Here is a 23,887-nt window from a genome sequence, read left to right on the forward strand (position 1 = left end):
ACCAGCTTATCAGAGAAGGTTTCCAACAGCCAGGAGGTGGAAAGCTTTCTGAGCTGTCCACGTTCACTGGACAAACTGTGGAAGGAAATGTGGTCTCAGGGCAGGTATTTGATGTCACGTCTGGGGATTTCCTTCCACCCTCTAAACCATTAGAGAGAGAGGAGGCTCTGCAAACCTGATCAAAGACTGCCTGTGTTTTTAACTATGGCTGTACCTCACTTCCTGCCTGTCTCCAACCAGGACCAGAGGCAATAAAGAGAAATGGGGGAAATGACTCCTAGATCTTTTCATCAAATCGCCTTCCCACGTCAGTTGGAATACGAGCAGTTGGATGGTGAACTGGCACAGAAGAATGAAGTAGAGTCACTTGAGGAGCTTGACTTGAACTTGCCATAAATGACAACCCACACTCTCGTCATTCTCTCACGACGTATCCTGGGGCTGCTCCTGGTGTCTTCATGAGGAGTGATAAAGGGGCCATCCACAGTGATACCTGTGGACTCTGTTAGGCCATCAGAGCTCAACCTAGGTTTTATTACCCTTAAATCCATTTGTAGCAGAATGTCCAACTCTTCAAAGGGAGCAGAGCAGATTCCCATGATTTCAAGGCACTGGGGAGACTTTTCCAGCATATTCCTTTTCCAAGCCAGAAAAGTGAAAAGAGTATGTATCTAGTTGGCCAGGAACCACACATACCAATCAAGGTGTGGTCAGGGTGGTGGTCCCTCCTAGGCTCCAGGCCAGGGTCCTGCCTCGCCTCCTCCAGACTCTGTCCCTGTGTGTCCCTTTCTTCTCTTATAAGACGTCACCTCTCAGCCCACAGGTCCAACCTAATCCAGGATGAGTTCATTAAGGTGATCAGGATGATTAGTTAAGAACCTCAGGATCTTAACCTAGTTAATCTTGTGATTCTTAACTAATTGTATATGCAAGATCTTTATCCCAAATGAGGTCACATTTCAAGGTTCTGGGTTTGCAGAAATGTTGGGAGGACACTATTTAACCCAAACTCCCTACACCAGGCCTTAAGAAAGCACCAGGGCTCTCGCTGCTCTGAAATAACAGAGTAGCACGTCCTTGCCCAAGAAACAGCCAAGACCTTCTGGGGACTCGGGGAGGCATCCTGAGAGTCAGAATGTCTCAGGATATATTGATAACTAGATTACTGAGTTTATCAGAATTAAGCCATTTGTTAGCTACTGAGGATTACTAGTTGCCATGCATTTGATCTAGCCATATTGTCACAAAAAAAAAAAAAATAGACATGTTGATGCAGAGGTGATCTAAGCAGGTTTGGGTGCATCTCATGAAGCACACGTGTGCTCATACGTAGGTGGAGAGGACGTTAAATCTTGCAAGCCACTCCATTTTTTTTATATTTATGAGTCAAAAAGACCAGAAGTTTGAATTTTTGTGCAAATCCTTTTGATGCTTTTCTTTGAAGCTTTGCTTGTTTTGGTTTACAAAGCATAGCATTTTTTGCACCCTGGCCTCTTCGCTCCATGAACTTCATTTTCCCCCCAAAGCTATCTCATTTGGGATGTTGCCACATGGTGTGCCATTCATTGTTGATCATTTTCTCTGTAATGTCACTAGCCAGAAGGACACATATTTCAAGTCTTGCTTCAGTGACTCCTAAAAGCACTTTTGAGAGGAGAGGGATATGAACTGAGAAAGGAGGAGTAGAACATGCTTGTACTTCATGGATGGTGGCCTATTTCAATCATCCGTGCAAGAAGATGTGCTCCAGCCTCTACCATCAAGACAGAATCTCTGATCTGGGCTCTGGGGAAACACTGGTGCCCACAGCAAGCACGTTCCCTGCTTTCAGATGGCTCATCTCCCAGCTCAGTGGACAGCAGCTGCTCAGATATCCTGGGGTCATCTGTCAACCAATGATGTCAGGAAAGCTGTGCCTTCTGAGCTACTTCTTAATCTGAATCTGGTCTCTTGGGAAGCATCATACAGAATTTGCTCCTTGCTCCTGAAGGTAGATGGCATTCATAGAGCCAAAAGACTGAATGTGACCTCAGGGGTCATTTGGTCCCTATTCCTGATTTTGGTCACCAGACATCTGATAAGTTAAGTATTGAATGTCAGCAATGTACCAGGAACCCACTCTCCACTGAAGAAACCCCAGTGTGCGTGAACAGGCCCAGGACTGGCCCTCTTGGAACTTACAGTCTAGTGTGGGGAGTCAGATGTTATCGAATAATCACACAAATGAATAGAAAGTTGAGATTGCCAAGAGGGCTGGGAAGGAGGTTTGTGCAGAGTGTAAGATGCTGGACTTTCTGCGTCCAGGGGTCAGGAAGACGTCCCCAGAAGTCAAGATCTACAGTAGAAGAAGGTTTCCAGTCATGGGAGGACATGAGCACCCCGGGCAGAGGCGGCAGACACACAGCAGACTCTCTCCCGCTCCTCCCCAGACCTCGTCAGTCTGTGGAGGGCTCCGGGTCCAGGGTTCTGGCTACAAGCTCCTCAGGCAATCCCCAGGCCATCCCAAGACACTCGCCGTTTTGAGAGTGCGAGCACTGTGTTCTAAGAGGCCCAGACTGACCCTCTCCCCCAGTTGATGACCCGGGCAGGTTTCTCTCTAAGCCTCGGTCACTTGTTTGTAAAGTTGGAGTGATGTGTCTGCTGAAGAGTATGAAGAGTATGAAGGGTGTGCACAGTCAGACATGGACACAAGCAGGCAGCTAGCAGGGCCTGCTCCCTTCGCTCAGTAGGGATCCCATGGGCTGGGGGGACCTGACCCACACACACAAGGACAAACCAGAGGGAGTCCCCGTGCATTTTCAGGAGAAGATTTGCCCTTGACTTCCTGAGGGAAAAGGTCAGACACTAGGATGTGAGAAGTGGTCAGGCTCCAGCAGCCCAGGCCAGCTACCCCTTAAGCCACTGGGATATTACCCCAACCCTGAAGCAGCAGGCATAGGGAGCATCTACTTTGGAAGAAGGGTCAGCCGACAGCAGCCAAGGCTGTGTGCAGAGGCCCAGGCACTGCCCACCAGGGCTTGCCTAGCAGGAGCCAGCAACGGAACTGAGATTTTGACCCTTTTCCCCTCGTTCTTGCAAAATACACTTTTTGTCTTAAGTAATAGGCTTTGTTCTAAGCACTTTCATGTATTGTCTCATTAAATTGTCATGATATATTGGAAGAAAAGCATGTGCAAGTACATGTAAGTGCATGAATGTGTGTAAACACACACACACACACACACACACACACACACACACTCACACTCCAGCGGGCTCCGACAACACAGCAGGAAGTGCTGCAGGCTCCCAGTGCTTCTGTTTAGGTGCAGCCAGCTCATTGACGTAGGGAGGGGAATTATTTTGGTAGGTGTTAATATTGCAGCATTTTAAGAAGCTGGGGTAGAAAATAGGACTAATTAGTGCGCAGTGTGGGGCTCCAGGCTGCTGGGGGTGGAGGAGGCCGGCGGCTTCCTGTGCTTCAGCCCCAGCTCCACAGTCACTGTGCGTGGGCAGTGTCCGCGGGAGGCAGGTGGGCTTCCTGAAAGAGGATGACGGTGCAAGGCCCTGAGCCCAGCCCACGTGCCACAGAGCCACAGGAGCCCCTGTGCTTTGCCCAGAGTGGACCACGGGCACCAGAGACTTGTCTTGTTCTGTCTCAAACCTGGGGAAGATTATGAAGTGAGAAACATCCTCAAGAAATAAATATGCACCTTCGATTTTGCTCCTAGACTTTGCTGTGCATAAAAGTCATGGAAGAGCTACTGAAAAAGGCCAATTCCAGGGCCCCATCTCCAGGGTCTACTCCACTAGGGTGGCCAGGAACTCAAGAATCTGCCTTTGCCACTTGTACATGATTGTGATGAAGGTGGTTCGTCTTCTCTGGAGGGAGTTTGTTTCAGGAACGCTACTTTGGCCAAGTCCTGGCCCCTTTTGCCTCCAGTCAAGAGGATCAGAGGGTTGGGGTTGCTCAATGTTTGTGATCCTGCTCTTCCAACACTGAGGTTCAGCCTCCTTGCCTCCCTAAAGGACATATTCACCAAATCTCTAATGCCAAGTCTGGGAGACCTGGCAGGGTTCCTTCGGATTCGTGTGGGACAATGTGGGGTGCTTTGAGATCCTGATCTGGAACTGGGATACATGGGTTTGCTGTGTCTGGATCCGATCGCCCAGTGCTCTCTGACTCTGGGCATAGCTCTACCTCCCAGAGCCTGTTCTAAATAGATGAAATGGAGATGGTGAAGCCAGCATTACTACCTCCTTTAATGCAAAGACAAACTGAGGGCCACCTGGTGTGCCGTTCATTGTTGATCATTTTCTCTGAAAATAGAAAAGAATAAATATTTATTGAGTTCCTACTACCTGCTGGATTGTGTATGCAAAATGCTACACAAATGAAAGGTAGTGTAGTTTATTTTATAAACTTCAGATCAAACACCTATAAAGCTGATTTCAAATTAGGAAATTTGTCTTGGAATGACGTCACATACATGCTTTCTGATTTAATTGTGTTCTCTTTCCCCATGTTTGTACCCTAATGTCCCCAAAGGACATTCCTTTAGCATGTGCCCCAGTGGGTCATGGGCCCCAGGTTGTAGAAGGTCTTCTGATACCTGTTGCACGTCTTAGGAGCACACGCTGCGTTCACCGCAGGTCATCTCCAGCAGCCCACGTCTCGACCCAGGACTGTAATACCACACTCAGGCCTGGAAGCTTCCCTCCTTGGGCATCAGAGCTGATGTGGTTCAGTGTCACCTGTCCTGACACCCTCCCTGCCACTATCCTGGTTCCTGTCTCCAGCAATGTGGCTTCTCTACCTGAGGCTGCCCCAGAGCCTCCCAGCCTCCCCTGCTCTCTGAGAGTGGTGAAGCCACCTCCTCCTGGCCTTGCTCACTCCCCAAACCCTGCGGTTACTGTCCACACAAGAACGCAGGCTGCCCTGCGAGCCCCAGGGCTGCTCATTACACTGATTTACGTGATGATCCGCTCAGCTTCGGTTTCTGGTACTTCTCTGAGGCATGATGACAACCTACATTTGTATCAAGCTCTGCCCTTTACGGAGGCCGGGCAGAACCATTACTTGGTGGATTCCCACAATTCTCTTTGGGTGAGGGGCAAGTACTGTGATCACCTCCCATTGTACAGATACAGCAGAGGTCTCAGACTTACCTACCTCAGTGATTCTTAACCAGAAATGCTTTTGTTCCCAGAGGGACTTTCAGCAATGTCTGGAGACACCTGTAACGGTCACAACAGGACCAGTAGAGATACGTTGATGTCTCGTGGATAGAGGCTGGGCAAGTGTCCAACATTCTACAGTGCCCAGTGTAGTCTCCTCAACAAAACCAAACACATCAGTGACCACAGTAGAGAGAACCTGGTCTGAAGTCCTTCTGAAACAAGTTCAGGAGTGAAACTCAATTCCCTGCTTCTGCTGGCAGGTGAGAGTGCATTTCTCTGCGTCTGTGGGCAGGTGGGGTCTAGGACAGGTCGTAGCTCTCAAAGGTGGGCTGTGCCCTTCAGTATTTCAGAGAACTCAGCAACTCACTGTCAGCTTTCCTTCTTTCTGGGTTCTTGACTCACAGATTCAAAGAATGAAATCCACAAACCAGGATGAGTGAGAGAAAGAGTAGAATTTACTGACGAAAAGAAACATAACTCTTGCACCGCAAGAGGGAATCCTATAACAGATTTTCCCCAACCCATGAGCTAGCCTAGGGTTTATGTAGCACTTGGGTCAAACATAGGCCAATTAGGGTTTGGAAAGGTAACGATGCTGCTGGTCAACTTCCATTCAGCTCTGCCCCACTTCTGTCCTCTCCCAGGGTCAGAGAGTGGGGGGCTGAGGTCATGGGGTGGTCCATTCTTGCAGGTCCTGGCCTGTACTGCTGTGTGGAGCCGGCTTCTGCAGCCCGCAGCTGCTCCATGCCTGGGCCTGGCTGCTGAAGGGTGACAGGTCGGCACCTGGGCTCCCGGTGCTGCAGGCCTGCCATGCCTGAATGGTGGCCTCCACTGGACTGCAGGTCACACTTTAAACCGCACTCTGCAATACCGGGCCCACTCTGCTGCCCACGGCTGCTTCTGGGCAGGAGCGAGTAGGCCGGCTCTGAGGCTGCCAGGAGCCGTGTCACTTTTGCTTACTCACGGGGTCCTTACTCAGACGTTTGGATTCCAGGAACCCCCTGCTCCTCCCAGGACCATCTGCTACTGTTCTGAGGCCCTGCCACGGCTATTTGGCACCTGGGATAATAGAGTCTCCTCACTAAGGAAATCAAACGGAGGAAATCCAGTCCTGTGTGCTAGCTGGGAAAATTGACCTCTGGGCCTTCCTCCACAAAATGGTCATCCTGGAGTTGTTGGAAGGGTCATTGGTCCATCGAAGGTGGAGCATGCGGGGCAGAGTAAGGCCGCCTTGTTCCACCCCTCCCAATCTGCTCTCCTCCTTCTCCTCAACTCAATTCTCACTAGTTCTCCTGCTACCTCCAGAGGGGAAAACCCCAGGGGTCACCCAGTGGGCATGACAGTGGGTTCCATAAAGACCTAAGGGATGCAGAGTCGAGCGGGGTGGAGGGCTGGGCAGAGGGCAGCCCACTAGGGAGTGAGGAGGTGTTCAGGACCTTCCTCAGCCACACGTGGAGCTGGAAGGAGCACAGGTGGTTCAGCAGACGCTTGCCACAGAGCTCCTGGAAGCATGGATACGCAGACCGTGCTCAGGACCCGAGAGCTGGGGCCATAGCTCAGGGGTGGAGCACCGCGGGTTGAATCCCCAGAACCGGATCATACATTCCAAGGCGGATTTGGTGGTGGTTGTACGCCTCGCGAATACACTAAGACCTTTGGATTCTGGACCTTAACGGAGAATTGTCTGGTATGTGAACGATCTCAAGAAAGCTGCAGAATACGAAGGAAAAACAGGAGAAGAAGGGAAAGAAAGTGGAGGAGGAGGAAGAGGAGGAAGAAGAGGCAGCCGGTCCCGCAGGCTTTCAAGTGCACATTGGCCGAGTCCAGAGCCTCTCTTTCCAGAGCTGAGGGCGGGAGGTGGCCTCTCCTGTGCTCAGTTCCACTCGGGTCTTTAGCTGGGTCTAGGGATGGAATTAGCACAGGCAGGTTAAGAGAGGAGCGTGCAGGTCCTCGGCGTAGGTCCACGTGGGCATCCCCACGGGACAGTGAAGACTGAGACCCGCCAGAGCCAGACGCTTCTGTTCCCTTAAGACAGAGCATGGTAAATGGTGGAGCATGGTGACAAAGGAGGGCAGGAACAGCCCCTAAAGCAAGCACCTGGGAAGGCTTAGGGGAGACAGCCCTGCTGCAGATCCCTCTGGCTCTGAGCTGATGAAAGTCATCTCCAGAAAAAGAGGGTCTAGGTCCCCTCGTCAGGCAGGAAGGGGAAGCAGGAAGTCTCTTGCAGCCACACTTTCTTCAGCTCCACCACCTCGATACTCTAGGGAGAAATGTTTCCATTTCCTTCAGCTTTGGGGAGGTGCTAAGGTCCAGTGGTCACAAGCATGGGCTCTGGAGTGACGAGGGATGAGTTGGGTCAGACAGGCTTCCCGACCTACCCACCTAGTGACTTCTGGAATTTGGGTCAAGTACTCCCGGTATCTCCTACACAGTATTTTCCACTTTTAACATGCTTTGGACCCCTGGGGGGGCCTGTTAGGGCCACAGCCACTGATTCAGTAGGTCTGAGTGGGGCCAGAGAATCTGCATTTCTAACAATCAGGTGTTGCTGATGCTGCTCGCCCCAGGACCACACCCTGAAAACCGCTCATTAAGATTTAGTCCCAGGGCCTGTCCAGTGCACTTGGCAAAGAACTGCAGAAATCAACAGTGAAAATTAGGTGTGAAGATATGAAAAACTATTTTATTTGGCAATTTCTAAATGTTGAGTTATAATTAGTGACCACAGTTTTGATGGAATGATGGGAGTGATTGCAGAGAAGGACCCAGAAGACTGGGAGTCATGTCCTTCCAGCTCTAGGCATTTGGTCCAAAACATTCTGGGACCACAGTTTCCTTCTCCGTGAAAAATGCGTCCCCACAATGCCTCGTTGGTACATGCCATAAAGTCGTGAGGAAGACAATCTGCTCACCTGGTTGAAACGCCTGGTGACTATCAGTGCATTAAACCAGAGTTCTTATCCCTGCTCTCTGAAACCGCTTTCTGCCTGGCTTTCAACACTAGCAGAGCCTCTGCGGTCTCTGGAGTCCCCTGAGGCACTGCAAGAGCTGAGTTGCTTTCCACGCTATGCAGCAGGAATCTACACCCAAATAGGCCTCAAGTATGAAGCATTTGCTTTTGCACATTACAGGAAGTCCAGTCACAGCAGCCTGATTGTCAAACAGGAGGGGTCTGCAGAGAACGTGGACCAGGCAGGGTGTGCAAATGGTTGGAAAATAAATGGATGATAAGGATAAATGCTTACAGTGATTTGCACTGTCTCATGGAGCTCTTTAAGGTTTACAATTTCTCATAAGCCATGCCCTGATTGCAGGATACAGCTCATGAGCATCAGGATGGTTAAAAAAAAAAAAAAAAAAAAACCACTTTAGAGTCATGGTTCTCAGCCCTGACCATGCAGGAGAACCAGACCAGGAGCTTTCCAAGGATGCCATCATTTGGGCCTTGCTCAGAGGCCTCTGGCCTGAGCGGTGGTGTGGGGGTGGCTCAGACCATGGTGGGAACCACCCTCAGAATCTGAGTTCTCTCTCAGCTGGGAGGTGTCCAGTTGGGAGCACCGGATGGTTACTTAGGAACAGAATAGATTAGTGGGAGAAGGTGGTGCTGAGAACCAGACTGGGACTCACACACCTGTTCATCTGTTCATGATCATCAGGGCATATTCACACACACACACACACACACATGCACACATGCACTTAAATGTGCACACACACACACAGTGGCTTAACTCCCAGGTGTGACTTTGGTTCTCCTTTAAGAGGATCTTTAATCTGGCCTGAATGCCTCTTGGGAAGTGGGCTATGGGTAGGGCCAGGGTGAGACTCAGAGGATAATTTTTCACTGACTCTACCTTCTTGAGAACAGTGGTTCTTAAACATTGGTGTGAATAACCACCTGGAGGGCTCAGTGGTAGAGCACTTGCCTAGCATGTGTGAGGCACTGGGCTTGATTCTCAGCACTGCATATAAATAAATAAAATAAAGGTCCAACAATAACTAAAAAAAATTTTGAAAACCCACTATAAAACATGTTTAAAGAAGAGATAGAGCTCAGGAGTTGGCACTGAAGGAGATTCATGGCTCTTCAGGTATGATCAGTCGATAACCACAATGTCATGTACCTTATGATGCAGCAATCCCAATCCAGGTATTTACCCAAATGAAACAAAAAATTTGTTCACCCTTCACACAAACACCTGTACATGTTTATATCAACTTTGTTTATAATTATGTCTATGTAATTTTACATAATTAACTTTCAAATCCTGAAAACGACCAAATGCCCTTCAAATGGTAAAGTTATGAACTACCTGGGGTTCATCCTTACCAGGGAACCCTCCTCAGAAATAACAGAACTGAACTACAGCACAGCACGGTGGACCTGAAGAGCAGTACGCTAAGGGCAAGAAGGACACACGGGGTACGCAGATTTGATTCCATTCGTTTGACATTGGAACAGGCAAGACTACAGGGACAGAAAGTAGGTCACTGTGTCCAGGTGTTACCGCTGTTGACCGGTGACAAGTTCTTGCTTTCCCAATGTTGAAGAATAACACCAAAGAAGCACACCGAGGCAAGGTCAGAGTAGAAATTAGAAGTTTATTAAAGGACAGCAGAAAAGACTTCTCCCGGAGGAAGAAGGGGACCCAAGAGGTGGAATCCGTGGAAGGGATGTTGTCTCCCCTTTTTATAGTTCCTTCAGTGATGGAATGTAGGTGGGAAGGCCCGAGGGGTGGGACACAGGTGGGCCAAAGAAGTAATCTGGTCAGGAAGGACTTCTGAGTCAGCACCTTTTTGCTGGGGGCTGTTCATTGACATTTCTTTGAGGTGGACTTTGGCCTAGGGCCTTTTCAGGACTTCATTAACATTCCATGAGTTGTCCTGCGTTTCCCGGAATCATTGCCAGCATGGCCTCCATTTTAGATTTCACTCGGTATTAGACCGAGTTAGATTTATCTAACTACACTGACTACCTAACTTTAAATCTGGCTTCACAGGGACCCGGGGTTCGTAAAGGCCTGGCTGCAAGGGACAGAGGGGTGCGTGGGATTGACAGGACCCTTTACCTTGATTACGGTGCTGCTTACCCAACTGAATGCCAAAGGTCACAAAAGGAGATTTTATTACATATAAATTGTACCTCAACAAAGAGACAACTCAGTGTGAAGGAAAGGACAGTGAAGGGTAAAAGTGGTTTATTCAGACTTAACCCATGGTGTAATCTGAGAGCAGAGCAGTTTCTAGATGTGGGCGGGTCCGATAGCAGATGCTCAAGGGTGGAATCATGCCGACTGATCTTTCCACAGGCCACAGTACTTCCATAGGCAGCTCGGGCCTCCCGAGAGCCGCCCTGCCACCAGGACACCCACACTTGGACTTGGGGTTCAACGGTGTTGGGCTAAGACCAGGCACCCAGGTTTGCAGGGCTGTGGGTGACGCTGTCCTTCTTCCCACTATTTTTGCCTTTTGAGATAGCACTGTGGACATCTCTGTGACAGGGGCTGTGTGGAGCACAGGTCCAGGGGTTGGCAGTGAGGGGTGGCATGGCAGGGGGTGGCGTGGCAGGGGGTGGCGTGCCGAGAGACAGGGGCTTTTCCAGGCCAGTGTTCCTAGGGGCAGAGGGCCAGTTGGCTCTTGTCATCTGTCTACAGAGTCCTCCTCTCTCCGGGGACTTTCTCCAACCCACACAGTCCCTGCATGTTCCTAGAATTCCACCTTAAAACAAGCTGGATGTACTTACGGCCAATTTCTCAGCGTGGAAAAGTTTCACTTAAGCGATGACACACTGCAGTTGGACCCCGTTCACCCACATCTGGAAGCCACATGTCGACGGCAGCTGAATAAAAGTCGGCCCGGCAGACCTAGGGTGACATTTTTTTGCCAAACGCCAGCAAGCATGGACCTCACTGTCCTGTGGGTGCTCCTGCCGCTGGTCACCGTGGCCTGGGGCCAGTATGGCGACTGGTACCCGTACCAGCAGTACCAGCAGTACCAGGACTACAGCGACGACGGGTGGGTGAACCTGAACCGGCAGGGCTTCAGCTTCCAGTGTCCCCACGGGCAGGTCGTGGTGGCCGTGAGGAGCATCTTCAGCAAGAAGGAGGGCTCTGACCGGCAGTGGAACTATGCCTGCATGCCCACACCGCAGCGCCTGGGGGAGCCCACGGAGTGCTGGTGGGAGGAGATCAACAGGGCCGGCATGGAATGGTAAGGGCTGCGGGTGGGGCTCATGCCCCTGGGTCCTGGACTCTCAGGGGATGGGGTGCCCACCGCCTGGCCCATCCTGCACCTTCCCCTGGCGTGCTTCAGGTGGGGCAGGGCTGCCCAGTGACAGACAGGACACAGACCCCAGGTGGCCACGGGCAGGTGGGCTCCCTGAGGTTTTGTTCCTTCCAGGGATAGAACCTACTCGTGATTGGGTCCAGGGGCTGGTGGGGTCTGCAGAATGGACGCAAACAGGAACTGAAATTGCTTAAGAAATGTTATGGTGACTTCACGCTGCCGTGACACTGGAATCCCATTTCCATTTTGTGATTTTTTTAAACTATTTTACAAAAGCATTGGTCCACAGGAGTTGGGTGAAAAGAAACAATTGGACCCTCCACACAGAGAGTTTGAGAAATATTGATTTAGAGAAGTGACTGGGGAGAGGAGAGAGGAACTGGGCAGAGGCAAGAGAATGAGTGGTTTTCCGGCCCTGCCTCCATGTTCTCTCGGTTGTGGGGACCGAGAACCTTCTCTCTGCCTAAACCTAAAGTGGGTTCTGTTGCGGGGACATAGTTACTGCAGGCCTCAAGAGAGAGGCCCTGTCCTCCCCTGTATGGGACGGGTTCCAGCTTGCCCTTCCCCTAGTGGGAGCGAGTGGGGGTGACCGTCCCAGCCAGGTCCAGGTCCAGGGGCACTCGGTCAGAAGCCCATCTCAGCACCAGGTTTTCACAACACCTGGGTGGAGCCTGGGCTTCGGGGTCTGGGGCGGAGGGCAGAGGGCAGAGGCCAACCTGGGGAGACAGGCCTGGGGAGCAGGAAGTCCACTGGCTAGCTGCCAGGGTGTGTCTGTGAAGTGAGCCAGACGGCTCTATGGGGGCTGCAGTGGCACTGTGTGGAGTGGGGGTGGGGAGGCTCCATCATAAAACAGGGGTCACACGACCACAGTCCAAGAGGAAGAGACACCCGTGGGTGGAGGAGCCAGGTGACAGGGGCCTCTGACAAAAACAGCTGCTGTTTATTGAGTGCTGACCCTAAGCAGGCACCAGGCTGAGCCTCTGTATGGATTATCTCATTTAATGCTCCAAACAAATCCATGAATCGTTCCATAGGTAGACAAACTGTGGTCTTAGAACTGGTGCTTCTCCTCAGCTGGGAAGCTGAGATTTGGATCCAGAAAGTCTTAGCTCCCAAGATGATGTGCTTAGCTGCAGTGACAGGCTCTGAGAGGCACTCCTGCCACCCAGCGAGGGCCCTGGCCCTGAAGCTCACCCTCTGTCTGCAGAGCCTGGGCCACAGGACCGGCGCCAGGCTAGCCCTTTATCCTGGGCGAGGCGGATCTCAAGCTCAGGGCCAGCCTGAAGGGCCAGCCTGGTTACTGCAGCTGAGCAGGGGCCCCGCTGGCCTGGGGAAGGGTGGGGAGGGATAGCTGTGGGCAGGGAGTTGGGCCCAGGGGCTGCCTGCACAGCCCTAGTGGGCCATCCTCGTCCATCCCTCTGCCTCTGGCAGGAAGATTTAACGGTCCCAAACCCCTTCAGACAGATGGCTGGCTCCAAGATCAGGCCTGCTTGAGGACAGGACAGAGTCCAGCACTCCCCGCAGCCAGGCTCGCTGCCGGCACGCAGCACGGAAATGACCTAGTTACACTGTCCCTCCAGGCCTCCGTCTCAGGCCCCTCTTGTGGTTAGGGCCTCGTTCTGCCAGCCTTTGTAGGGCAGCCGTACAGGAGCACTCAGCCGAGCTCCTCAAACGCGGCAGGACAGCCCTGCACTGAGTTGGGAGGACTGGGCGTGGATCCTGGTGCTACTGACCATGTGCAACGTGACCTTGGCCCAGGGCTCCGCTCTCCAGGCTCCCAGCTCATTGGAAACAGGCACTCAGCCTGGGCAAGCTCTGCGGCCCGGGGAGGCACGGCGCACCCTGGAAGTGCCCTGCTTTTCTTGCTGTCTGCGGATCCTTTTGTCCTCCCTGCCAGAGAGGGAAGCCCAGGATGTCTAGTCTTCAACGTGCCAACTCACGGCTGGTTTGTCAGGAACCCACAAGCAAAGAGGGAGGAGGTGACGTCACAGGTTTGGTTTGGCCCCTGGGAGTCTAGAGACAAGCTGACCGCCGTCTCCCCTCCTCCTCTCCACATTCTGGTGTGCAGGGTCCAGTGACCCTTCCTTTCTCCCTTCCACCTGCACTTGAACTTCTCCCCCTCCGCTGATCACAGGCCGAACATGCAGAACAGCCTCTTTCCTGTGGGACTTGGCCACCCCAGACTGATGCCCATTAACCCCCAGGTAGTTTTTCAGATGATCATGACTTTGAGCTCAGACTCCAGTCTCAGTGAAATATTTGAAAGGAAAGAAATCACTCACAGGCTGGGGAGCAATCACGTCTGCCCATAGGCTGCCAGCTCTTGTCCTTTCTGGGGGAAGCGTCCATGGTTGTGTGCAACTTGGCCACCTTACAGAAGCAAATCAGCGTATGTTTTATTTTAAGAGGGGGAGGGTTGCAAACACAAGTGTGACAACAGTATTCAGGACCTGCCGGAGAACCTTGATAATGGGGCACCATCTCTAAAGGACACTGCCATCAGAGCCCCGTGCCTGTAAAGCCAGGGTCCCTCCTGTTTCTCTGCTGAAAACCCTGTCTTGGGATGCTGGATTCCGAAGCCCAGACGCCCACAATGATGGCCAGGAGGTGTGTGTTTGCCCTGAGGACAGGCCTGGGCTACTCCAGGGGATGTTCGCTGACTTGGGATGGCATGGTCCTGTGTAAAGCAAGACAAAGCTGGAATGTTCTAGGGAGGCTGAGACGCCATGTGGTGGAAGGACCTGGGATCAGGGAGCCTGGACTCCTGGCTCCTGTTGTGTCATCTCTCAGCTCCGCGGCCTCAGAGAACTGAGAGAACATGGAGTCAGGGCAGGGAGAACCACTGCATTCTGCTTGCCTTTGCCTCCACTCCTCTGTCTTCTTCTCCTTACCCTGGCACAGAAAGAGAGAGGAGGAGAGGATACCCACCTCACATGTCGGTAGAGGGCTTTAACGGGGATGCTACAGGAAAAGGTACCGAGTGCTCTAAAACAGGTCTGAATCCAGACCCTTGCCTGGCTCATGACTTCCTACCGATGGCAGCTCAGAAAGATCTAGTGAATGAGGCGTTTGATGAGGCCTCTTTCGGGCAAAGCAGATCTCACAGAACTGAATTTGGAGGAAGAGTGTCCTGTGTACGGGCACCGTTTATACTAGAGCTGAATTTATGAATTCGTCCACAACAGTTCAGACAATGAGAAGAGAAGAAGGAAAACTGCCCCTCAGGGCTGTGTCAGCTTCCAGGCGAATCGGAAGCTGGACTTGTCAGGCGGGAACTTGGTTTCCATAGGTGACTGTAGTGAAGCCCAAGGCTCTGCACCACCCAGGCCAGCTGCCCCCTTCCTGGTTCTGAGTCAGTGCAGGGCCCCGCCTTCCCTAGGTCAGCACGGCCCACCCTCTAAGCTTCCTCTACTGCAGTAATCGTATGGCCCAGGGGGTGCTGGTGTCCTTGGCCCCGTAAGCACGTGGTGAGTGATATGTCTCCTCAGTGCTGGAGGTGCTCCCAGTTCCAACCCCGGCCCCCATTCCCTGCAAGGTCACCGTGAAGGAAGTCACTTTGCTCTGTCTTTGATTCCCAGCCTTCCCGTGTCTACAACAAGAGCTGGGCTTTATTGTTCACACCTCTTTTGGTTTTCCACACGTGCTAAGATGCAGAATGGCCTTTGAAGGCCTCCTGAGGATCTCAGAGACACACCAGGGGGATTGCCAACGCATGTTCCTGCCGCAGGATGTGTCCCTGATTCAGTTTGCATTCTCCCATGGTCTTACTGTCTCCATAATTTGAAAAGTAGACCACTAAACTCTTTATTTCAAAAGCTATAAAGACCAAATGTCACACGGCATCTGGTTTGAATCCTGGAACAGCAAAAGGGCATTAGTAGAAAAACTGGTGAAATCCCAGTGAAGTCTGAAGATTGGGCTGGTTACTTCCTTACGGGTCACAAACACCCCCAGGTTCTTGATATATCATATTTCACACTTTGATTCAAGTGGGTTATGAGCTCCCATTTTTACCCCATGTACAGATTGCAGAATCACATCAGTTGCACATCCTTTGATTTACATATTGCCATACTAGTGTCTGTTGTGTTCTGCTGCCTTTCCTATCCTCTACTATCCCCCCTCCCCTCCCCTCCCCTCCCCTCTTCTCTCTCTGCCCCCTCTACTGACATTCATTTGTCCCCCTTGTATTATTTTTCCCTTTCCCCTCACTTCCTCTTGTATGTACTTTTGTATAACCCTGAGGGTCTCCTTCCATTTCCATGCAATTTCCCTTCTCTCTCCCTTTCCCTCCCACCTCTCATCCCTGTTTAATATTAATCTTCTTTTCATGCTCTTCGACCCTACTCTGTTCTTAGTTACTCTCCTTATATCAAAGAAGACATTTGGCATTTGTTTTTTAGGGATTGGCTAGCTTCACTTAGCATAATCTGCTCTAATGCCATCCATTTCCCTGCAAATTCTATGATTTTGTCATTTTTTAATGCAGAGTAATACTCCATTGTGTATAAATGCCACATTTTTTTTATCCATTCGTCTATTGAAGGGCATCTAGGTTGGTTCCACAGTCTTGCTATTGTGAACTGTGCTGCTATGAACATCGATGTAGCAGTGTCCCTGTAGCATGCTCTTTTTAGGCCTTTAGGGAATCGACCGAGAAGGGGAATAGCTGGGTCAAATGGTGGTTCCATTCCCAGCTTTCCAAGAAATCTCCATACTGCTTTCCAAATTGGCTGCACCAATTTGCAGTCCCACCAGCAATGTACAAGTGTACCCTTTTCCCCACATCCTCGCCAGCACTTGTTGTTGTTTGACTTCATAATGGCTGCCAATCCTACTGGAGTGAGATGGGATCTTAGGGTGGTTTTGATTTGCATTTCTCTGACTGCTAGAGATGGTGAGCATTTTTTCATGTACTTGTTGATTGATTCAAATCCATTTTGCTTTTAAAGCACCTAATTCAATTATAATCTCTAAACATTTTAAATGCACGTTATCAGTAGCTTGTTACAACTTAATGCACACTGAAGTAGCATTGGACCTTGCCTAAAAGGCCTGGAATTGCTTTCAGGAAGTGAATGCCTCTCACAAGATGCTCTGGATCTTTTTAGGGCCTTTGTGGTAGTCTCCGCAACTTGTATTTTTCCAAAATGGGCCAGGGCCTCTGTTTTAGGGAGGTGTTCGCCCTCTATCTTGTGCCAGGTCTTTCCATCCAGAGAAGCTGCTTCGTGTCTTGATGCCTGGTCCCAACTGCTGACCTGAACCTGGACGTGGACAGCAGGACTCTCGCCTAGTTGCAGGCAGGAGTGAGGCAGACTGGGCACAGCGGGGCTTTGCTCATGCCCTACCTTTGGAAGGAGGATGGGTCATAGGTGGTGACACTGTCACGCCACAGGCTGTTCAGTGACAGGACATGTTGTATGAGGTATATATTGACCTGTCACAAGGAAGACAAAGCAGTGTGAGCTGGAATGTCAAGGAAGGAGGACCTTGTGGAGTCGGAGGTGGGGATCTACTTTCTGAGGCTGGTCTCATGGTCCCCTGGAAGCATCCAACCCTGACAGCTCTGATCGCAGGCCCCAAAGAAAGTGGTGTCAGGAAATCAGTGTGTAGCTCCTCTTTCTATTAAAGCATAAATATTTATGAGCATAGTAATAATAACTAGCTCTTCTCCTGCCTTTTAATAGCATGTGCAGACGGCTGACAAACAGCGTCTCTTCTCCTTCACATGATCCTGTCACTTCGCAGAGATGGGTACATGTGTCAGCAGAAGGGTGAGATGGATCGTGGAGTCATTGGATTTGGGCATAAGAGAAAAATCCAGAACTCTAAAAGCTCCTTTGACCGGGCAACCTGCCTCCCAGCTGGGTTTGCCCCTGCCCTGCCCTCCCTGACCGGTGGTCCCCACCCGTGCTCCACTCTCCATCTGCTTCTTATCTCCGATGTCCACGCCACGAGGTCTGCTCATCAGTACCAGACCTCCAGCAAGGATTTCAGGTCGTGTGCAGCGCCATCCACAGAGCAGGTTCTATGGAACGTTGGTGGAAAGACTTAATGAACCTTCCACAGTTCTGTGGACCGGGTTTTGAGAGCCTGTCAGCAATTTAAAGAATTATTCTGGGGAGAACAGAATTACCAAAAGTTAAAGCTTTAAAAGAATGAAGCCCTCCTGGTACAACTGAGAGCCCCACCCAGCTCCAGGAAATGGGAAGAAATTTGAGGGAGTTAGGAGGCCACGCTACACGGCCCCCACATCACAGGGAGCCAGTCGCTGGTCTGGATCACAGTCAGAACTGACCTGGCCCATCTCTGCAGTGGGGTCGGGGATAGGACAGCACACCTTGACTGCACCTGTATATTTGGGAGCTGGGAAGAAAACAACCAGCACAACCAGCCTGTCTGTTGTGTAAGACTTTGAGAGCTCTGACTACAGCGGTGCTGTGTCCCTTTACCCCCTTCTACACCCAAGCCGACCCCACTGCAGCTGCCAAGAGGTCACACTTTCTGTAAGTCTAACCTGGGCCCAGCAGGGAAGGAGGGACCGGAGCTCAAAGCAGCAGTTCACACACAACCCACAGGCTCACCCACCTCCCAGATCTGGCTTCCGCTGTCCTTCCTGCCCAGTGGCCCTGGACTTGATGCAGAATCCAGACAAAATGAGAAAGCCTGGCCAGAGTGACCGGAAATAGGGCGATACAGACTTAATTTTCGTGCTCCCCCAAAGCTCACGGGCATGAGCTCTGGCCGAGGATAAATCCTAACTTGGATCCTGGACCTTCAGTTACACCTTGGCATTATGTCATGGAATCCTCTCAGTGGCTGAGGTGGGGCTCCACAGAAGACGTTGAGGTCAGAGCTGGGCCCAGCTCTCTGTCTGCTGACCTCCAAGGGGCTCCTTCTCTGTTGTCCTGCTGATTCTGTTTTGCTATTGCAGAGGCAGAAGAAATTTTCTGTCTGAAATTTGCTTTCAGAGTGATGGCCTGAGATTAGCCATTTTCAGAAAGGTCATTTTCTGAGAACAATCTGAAAATGTTCTTGTCAGAGGAGGAGTAATTGCCCTGTGATTTCCCTCTAGAAAGTCTCTAGAATCAGGTGGAGCAGGGCTAATACTGCTGCAGTTTGTGACACTGAAATTGACTCTCAGGCTTCGGGGGGACGGTGAGAGAGCAGGGGAGAGAGTGAAGCAGGAGGCGCCTCTCTGGGTGAGTCCAACTCACCTGTCCTGCAGACCGCTCAGGAGAGACACGTGGGTGCTGTGGAGTGAATCAGAGCCTCGGCACCTCCTTGCACCACTGTTTCTTTTGGAATTGAGCTGGGGTAACGGTAGCAGTGTAGGCCCTCCAGCTCCCCCCGCCCGGTCAGGCTCCTCCATTTCCTTTCTGTAGGCCCGGCCCCTGTGCCTACAACCCCGCAGCCGAGGTCAGTGTGCAGGTCTCACTGCACAAGAAGCTTTGCAAACAGTGACGGACAGAGAGAGCCGTGCAGGAGAGGGGCTTGTGCAGCAGAACACCCCAGCGCCCCGCCCTCCGCAGGCCGCTGAGGGAGAAGGCGGGCACAGCCAGGCAGATGGCTCACCAGCTCCATGGAAACCCGTGGAGGGAGTTTCAGGGCCTTTCACAGACTTGAGTGATGGGCTCTTACAAGTCACTTCTGCCTCTGACATGGGAACCGGCTGGTCAGTCACAGTTCATCCATTCTTCCATTAACATTGCAGGGCCAGGGTCAGGGCCTATAAGGAATGCAAAATAAAGATTAAATGACTATTTCCCACAGGACTGCACTTCCTCTGGAGGTGATAAGACATAATAAAGCATCTGTGCTACAGTGTGGGTGGCCAGACTCCCACAGCAGCGAGCTCTGCCTCAGGGAGGCAGCCGCTAGGGTGTATGGGAGTCCACCTGTCACTCGAGGGGAGTGGCTTCACCAAGTGCACCCCCAGCGACTGCAGACGAGATGAAATGCAATGACAGCCTGGAGCTAGGTGCGGTGGTGCACACCTAATACCAGTGACTCAGGAGCTGAGCCAGGAGGAGTGCAAGTTCAAAGCCAGCCTCAGCGACTTAGCAAGATCCTAAGGAACTTAGCAAGACACTGTCTCTAACTAAAAAATTAAAAAGGGCTGGGCCCCAGATCAGTGGTTAAGCACCCTGGGTTCAGTCCCTGGAACCAAACAATAATATTAATAATGACAGCCAGGAGAGATTTATTAAGCATCGAACACCACTCTCCTAGGAACCTTATGTGCACTGTCTTATGTGATCTGCACAGTGAGCTGGTAAGTATGTGCAACTATTCTGTCCACTTTACAGATGAGGACACTGAGGCCATTGGGGTAGGAAGCCAGGGTGTCAGGTATCAGGGCTAACAGTGGCAGCAGGGCCCCTGCTCTGAGCCTCTCTGCTACACCACTCTGCATGCCGAAATGCATCACTCCAAGACCCCGTCCTGGAAAGAATGATTCTCACTACCAGCTCCTGAGCAGGCTCACTCTACCGAAAGGCAGCCTAACTGATGCCGGGAGCAGGTTGGCAGTTCACCCCCTGCTCCTAGGCCTGGCGCCTGTGGGGTCCAGTCGGTCTTCTCTGGGCAGTGTTACCTGAGGTGGTGTGTGAGAAGGTGACACAGCACGCTTCCCACTCGGGACCAACGGCTACCAGGCTGGCTGCCAGCCAGCGGGGAAATTCGTGGAACTTGGCTTGCCCTCAGTACTCTACTCAGCTTATCTCCCTGCGTTTATTTCTACTTCAGGGAACTTACTGCCGTGGGAACCCTGTCTGCTGAGGGTTGCTGAGTGCCCAGGACCATGGGAGCCGTGGCACCGTGGCTCCAGGGAGGTCACAGCCCAGCCCAGTCCCGAGGGCTCTGTCAGAGGAAAGCCCAGCCCAGCGCTGGAGAGAGGCAGAACCCAGCACCATGTGCTGCTCCTTCTCTCCCCAGATACACCGGAGCTTGGCTCTGACTCTTAGAGCTCCTGCTGAGGTCGCCTCTCCCCGACATTGCTAGGAATTGGGCAGCAGAGAGCATGCTGGGAGATGGGCCCCAGAGCTACCCACGGTGCTCCCCCCTAGTAGCCCAAATGTGCATGTGTGTGGTTGAGTACCCGGATACCAAACGAATGGAGAGGGAAGATGCCTTCCAACCAGGGAGAAGCAACCTAATTAATGTCTAGATTCCCCAGATCTACGAGTTCATTTCCAGCAATGAAAAAGAACAAATAAAATCCAGCTGCCAACGGTGTTGGTCTGCATGCCTCTCCACGGCCAGCCCGGGCACTTACTGTCACGTTGCTTCTGAGACTTTCTGGGGACTTTTCTTTTCTGGACAAACAGGCTGTATCCCTGCAGCCATCAGGCTGAGTAACAAACCACCTGCTGTGCCCACTCTTGAAAGGGGACGTCCACGGCCAGGATGAGTAGAAAATGCCAAGACACGGAGGTGGCTAAAGACCTATTTTGTAAGGGTTTGTTCTGGGGTTGAATGTGTCCTTCAAAGTTCACGTATGGGACACTTTATCCCCAAATCCATGTAGATGGTATTTGGAGGTGGGCCCATTGAGAGGCAGTCATGGGGGAGGGGCCCTATGATGGCGAATAGAGGCCCAAGCTGGCCTACTTGCTCTGCCTGGCCTGAGATGCCCTCCGCCACGTTAAGATGCAGCAAGAAAACCCTCACCAGAGCCCAGGACCAGGCGACTGGATTTCCCAGCCACCAGAACTACAGAAACCTCTCTTCTTTATAGACCACAGACCAGGGCGGTCGGTGAAGGTCATGTTTGTGTAAGGTGAGAACCCTCTGAGCAGCACCCTCATCGTCCCAGCAGAAAGGGGCAAAACTCAGGGTGCTGTGGGATTTGGGGGATGGGAGAAGGTGGTGCTGGAGATGGGACAGAGGAAGAAAGGTCTGCACTGCTCCAAGCCCACCCTTAGTGAGGACGGTGCCGTCAGATACAAGGGACAGTTCGGGGAGCAGCACAGCACAGAACAGCTGAGCACAAGTGGACGGGGCGGAGCTGCCACGTGTGAGGAGCAGGGCGTGGTGCTAGGCCAGGAAGACCCTTCCGTCGGCCTGCTGCTCCGTTCCCTGTGGGGAGTGCTCCACCTCTCTGACCTCTCTGCAGCACTGGGGCAGCTGGGGACCCTGTGGCACTAGGGCTTGGACAAGGCTCCTGGACAACCCTGAGAACCTGGGGTGGTAGCCCTGGACAGACCCCTGCACACTTCTGGGCTTGGATGCTCTTAGCAGAGAATAGTCCATGGACTTGAGTTCCTCCATTCTCTGGATTTATATGTGTCTCCTCCTCCTCCTCCTTCTTTATTTGTTTGTTCTAATTAGTTATGACAGCAGGATGCATTTTGGTTCATTGTACACAAATGGAGCACAACTTTTCATTTCTCTGGTCGTACATGATGCAGTCACACCGTGTGTTTAGTCACACCTGTACCTAGGGTGATGAAGTCCATCTCATTCCACCATCTTTCCTGCCCCCATACCTCCTCTCCTCCTCTCTGCCCAAAGTTCCCCCATTCTTCCCAGGTCCTGTCCCTAATTATGCATCAGCATCTGCATATCAGAGAGAACATTCAGCCCAACACTTATTATAGCTTGTATTCTTGATAATTGCCATTCTGACAGGAGTGACATGAAATCTTAGAGTGATTTTGATTTGCATTTCTCTAATTACTAGAGGAGTTGAACATTTTTTCATATATTTGTGGATTGATTGTGTATCTGCTTCTGAGAAATGTCTGTTCGGTTCCTCAGACCAATTATTGATTGGGTGATTTATTTTTTTTGGTGAAAAGTTTTTTTGAGCTCTTTGTGTATCTTGGAAATAGTGCACTATCTCATATGCGTGTAGTAAAGATGTTCTCCCACCTCTGAAGTTCAGTAAAATGATTAATATTATCTTTTACTTTAAATGGCCTGAAAAACATACAATGTTGCATTTGTAAAATTCATAACCACCCGTCTATGTATTCCTTCACCTAACTACATATCCATAGAGGTGCCTCAGGAGCAGTGCCCCTAACTTCCTCCAGTTGAAAGACTTTGAGTCATTTGCATATTAATGGTGAGCATTTGTCATTTCTACATAACTTCTATTTTTTGTATAAAAAGGGAATATATTGTTGGGATCAGGCCAGGGAAGGAGCTGGTGGTGTCAGGGGGATCTCGGGAAGGTCTGTTTGTGCATCAGCGTCTTAGGTTCTGGGTCGGCTCTCTCCTCCTCAGGTACCAGACGTGCTCCAACAACGGGCTGGTGGCAGGCTTCCAGAGCCGCTACTTCGAGTCGGTGCTGGACCGGGAGTGGCAGTTTTACTGCTGCCGCTACAGCAAGAGGTGCCCGTACTCCTGCTGGTGAGTCCCTCCTGACCCTGGGGCTGCAGGGAAGCCCGTGAGGGTGGGGGACCACGTTAGAATTGCTGCAGTACGGGGAGCTCGCAGCTGCCCACCGCGCCCTTCCTTCTCTGACCAGAAGGGAGACTTCATGGAGCAAGGCCGGGCCTGACCCCAAGTGCCCAGCCACTTCCCAGGGGTGCTGAGCCTTGAGCTGAGGCCTGTGCTTCTTCCCTCCTCCATGCCAGCTCCCTGTCACATCCAAGGCTGCAAGACCCACTCGGGAGCCTGGATCCCCGCGTCCCCCTGGGAGAAACCAGCCCTGTCGTGGGTTAGTTCTAGGACGTAGTTACAGACAGAAAAGGAGCTGCTGCTCTTTTCTGGATCAATTGGAAATCACAGCCTGTGAGGTTTTGTTCTTCTCCTCTCCGCGGCTCATGCCCAGTGTCCACTGACCTAAGCTTCCAGTGGACCAAGAGAATATGTTTGTTATTCACCCAGATAACTCAGTCCCACGTCCTTACAAGCCTGGTGTTTCTGCCTTGGACAAAGGGACCCAAAATGTCACAACACTTGAAGGCTGGTTCAGGCTAGTGATTCATCTCTGCGGTCTGATGCTTGGCAGGACCGCCTGGCGGGTTCTGTGTGCCTCTGCCACCAGACAGTGTTACTCCACAGAGGCCCAAGAGGCTTCGGTGTCCCTAGGGAGAGAGACAGCATGAAGCACTGAAGGGGAACCCAGAGTCCCTTCAGTTGAGGTCTGTGGCTGCCTGAAGGAGCAGCTCCCTCCCCAGCTCCCCAGCTCCCCAACCTCCTTCCACAAAGCCTCCTGCACCTGCTTCTGGTGAGCAGGCACCGCCAGGGTCAGGGGTACCTCCACCATGAGTCCCAAATCAAAGGTCCCAGCCAGGGAGTAGGTGGAAGGAGTCTCTGTGTGTCCTCCTGCAAGCCTCCTCCCTCTCCCTCCTCCCCTCCCCACAGCACAGCCTCTTACTCTCTGAACAGCCTCAGTGCTTTGGGGGACAGTGTCTTTGGGGGACAGAGGGGTGGTGCACTTAAGCAGGTTTTTGCAGAAGTTTGCCGGGGGGGGGGGGGGGGGGGGGGG

General features: G+C 51.8%; 1 protein-coding gene and 1 long non-coding RNA gene across 2 annotated transcripts in view; one reads left to right on the plus strand and one right to left on the minus strand.

Annotated features, from left to right (window-relative positions):
• Nucleotides 1-10,341: 10,341 nt before the first annotated feature.
• LOC125618681 lies at nt 10,342-11,041 on the minus strand. Its single transcript, XR_007350055.1, has 2 exons — nt 10,904-11,041; nt 10,342-10,772 (listed from the first exon to the last, which is right to left on the minus strand). It is a non-coding gene; the product is annotated as an uncharacterized LOC125618681 (long non-coding RNA).
• The window catches only part of Dpt (dermatopontin), a 25,659-nt gene continuing 12,705 nt past the window's right edge, over nt 10,934-23,887 (plus strand). Inside the window, exons 1-2 of the mRNA XM_015491868.2 lie at nt 10,934-11,370; nt 22,678-22,803. Of these exons, the coding sequence (XP_015347354.1) occupies nt 11,060-11,370; nt 22,678-22,803 (437 nt within the window). The 5' untranslated portion in view covers nt 10,934-11,059. The remainder of the gene's footprint in view (nt 11,371-22,677; nt 22,804-23,887) is intronic.

The sequence above is a fragment of the Marmota marmota genome, unplaced genomic scaffold (genome assembly GCF_001458135.2).
Source record: "Marmota marmota marmota unplaced genomic scaffold, marMar, whole genome shotgun sequence".
Taxonomy (NCBI): domain Eukaryota; kingdom Metazoa; phylum Chordata; class Mammalia; order Rodentia; family Sciuridae; genus Marmota; species Marmota marmota.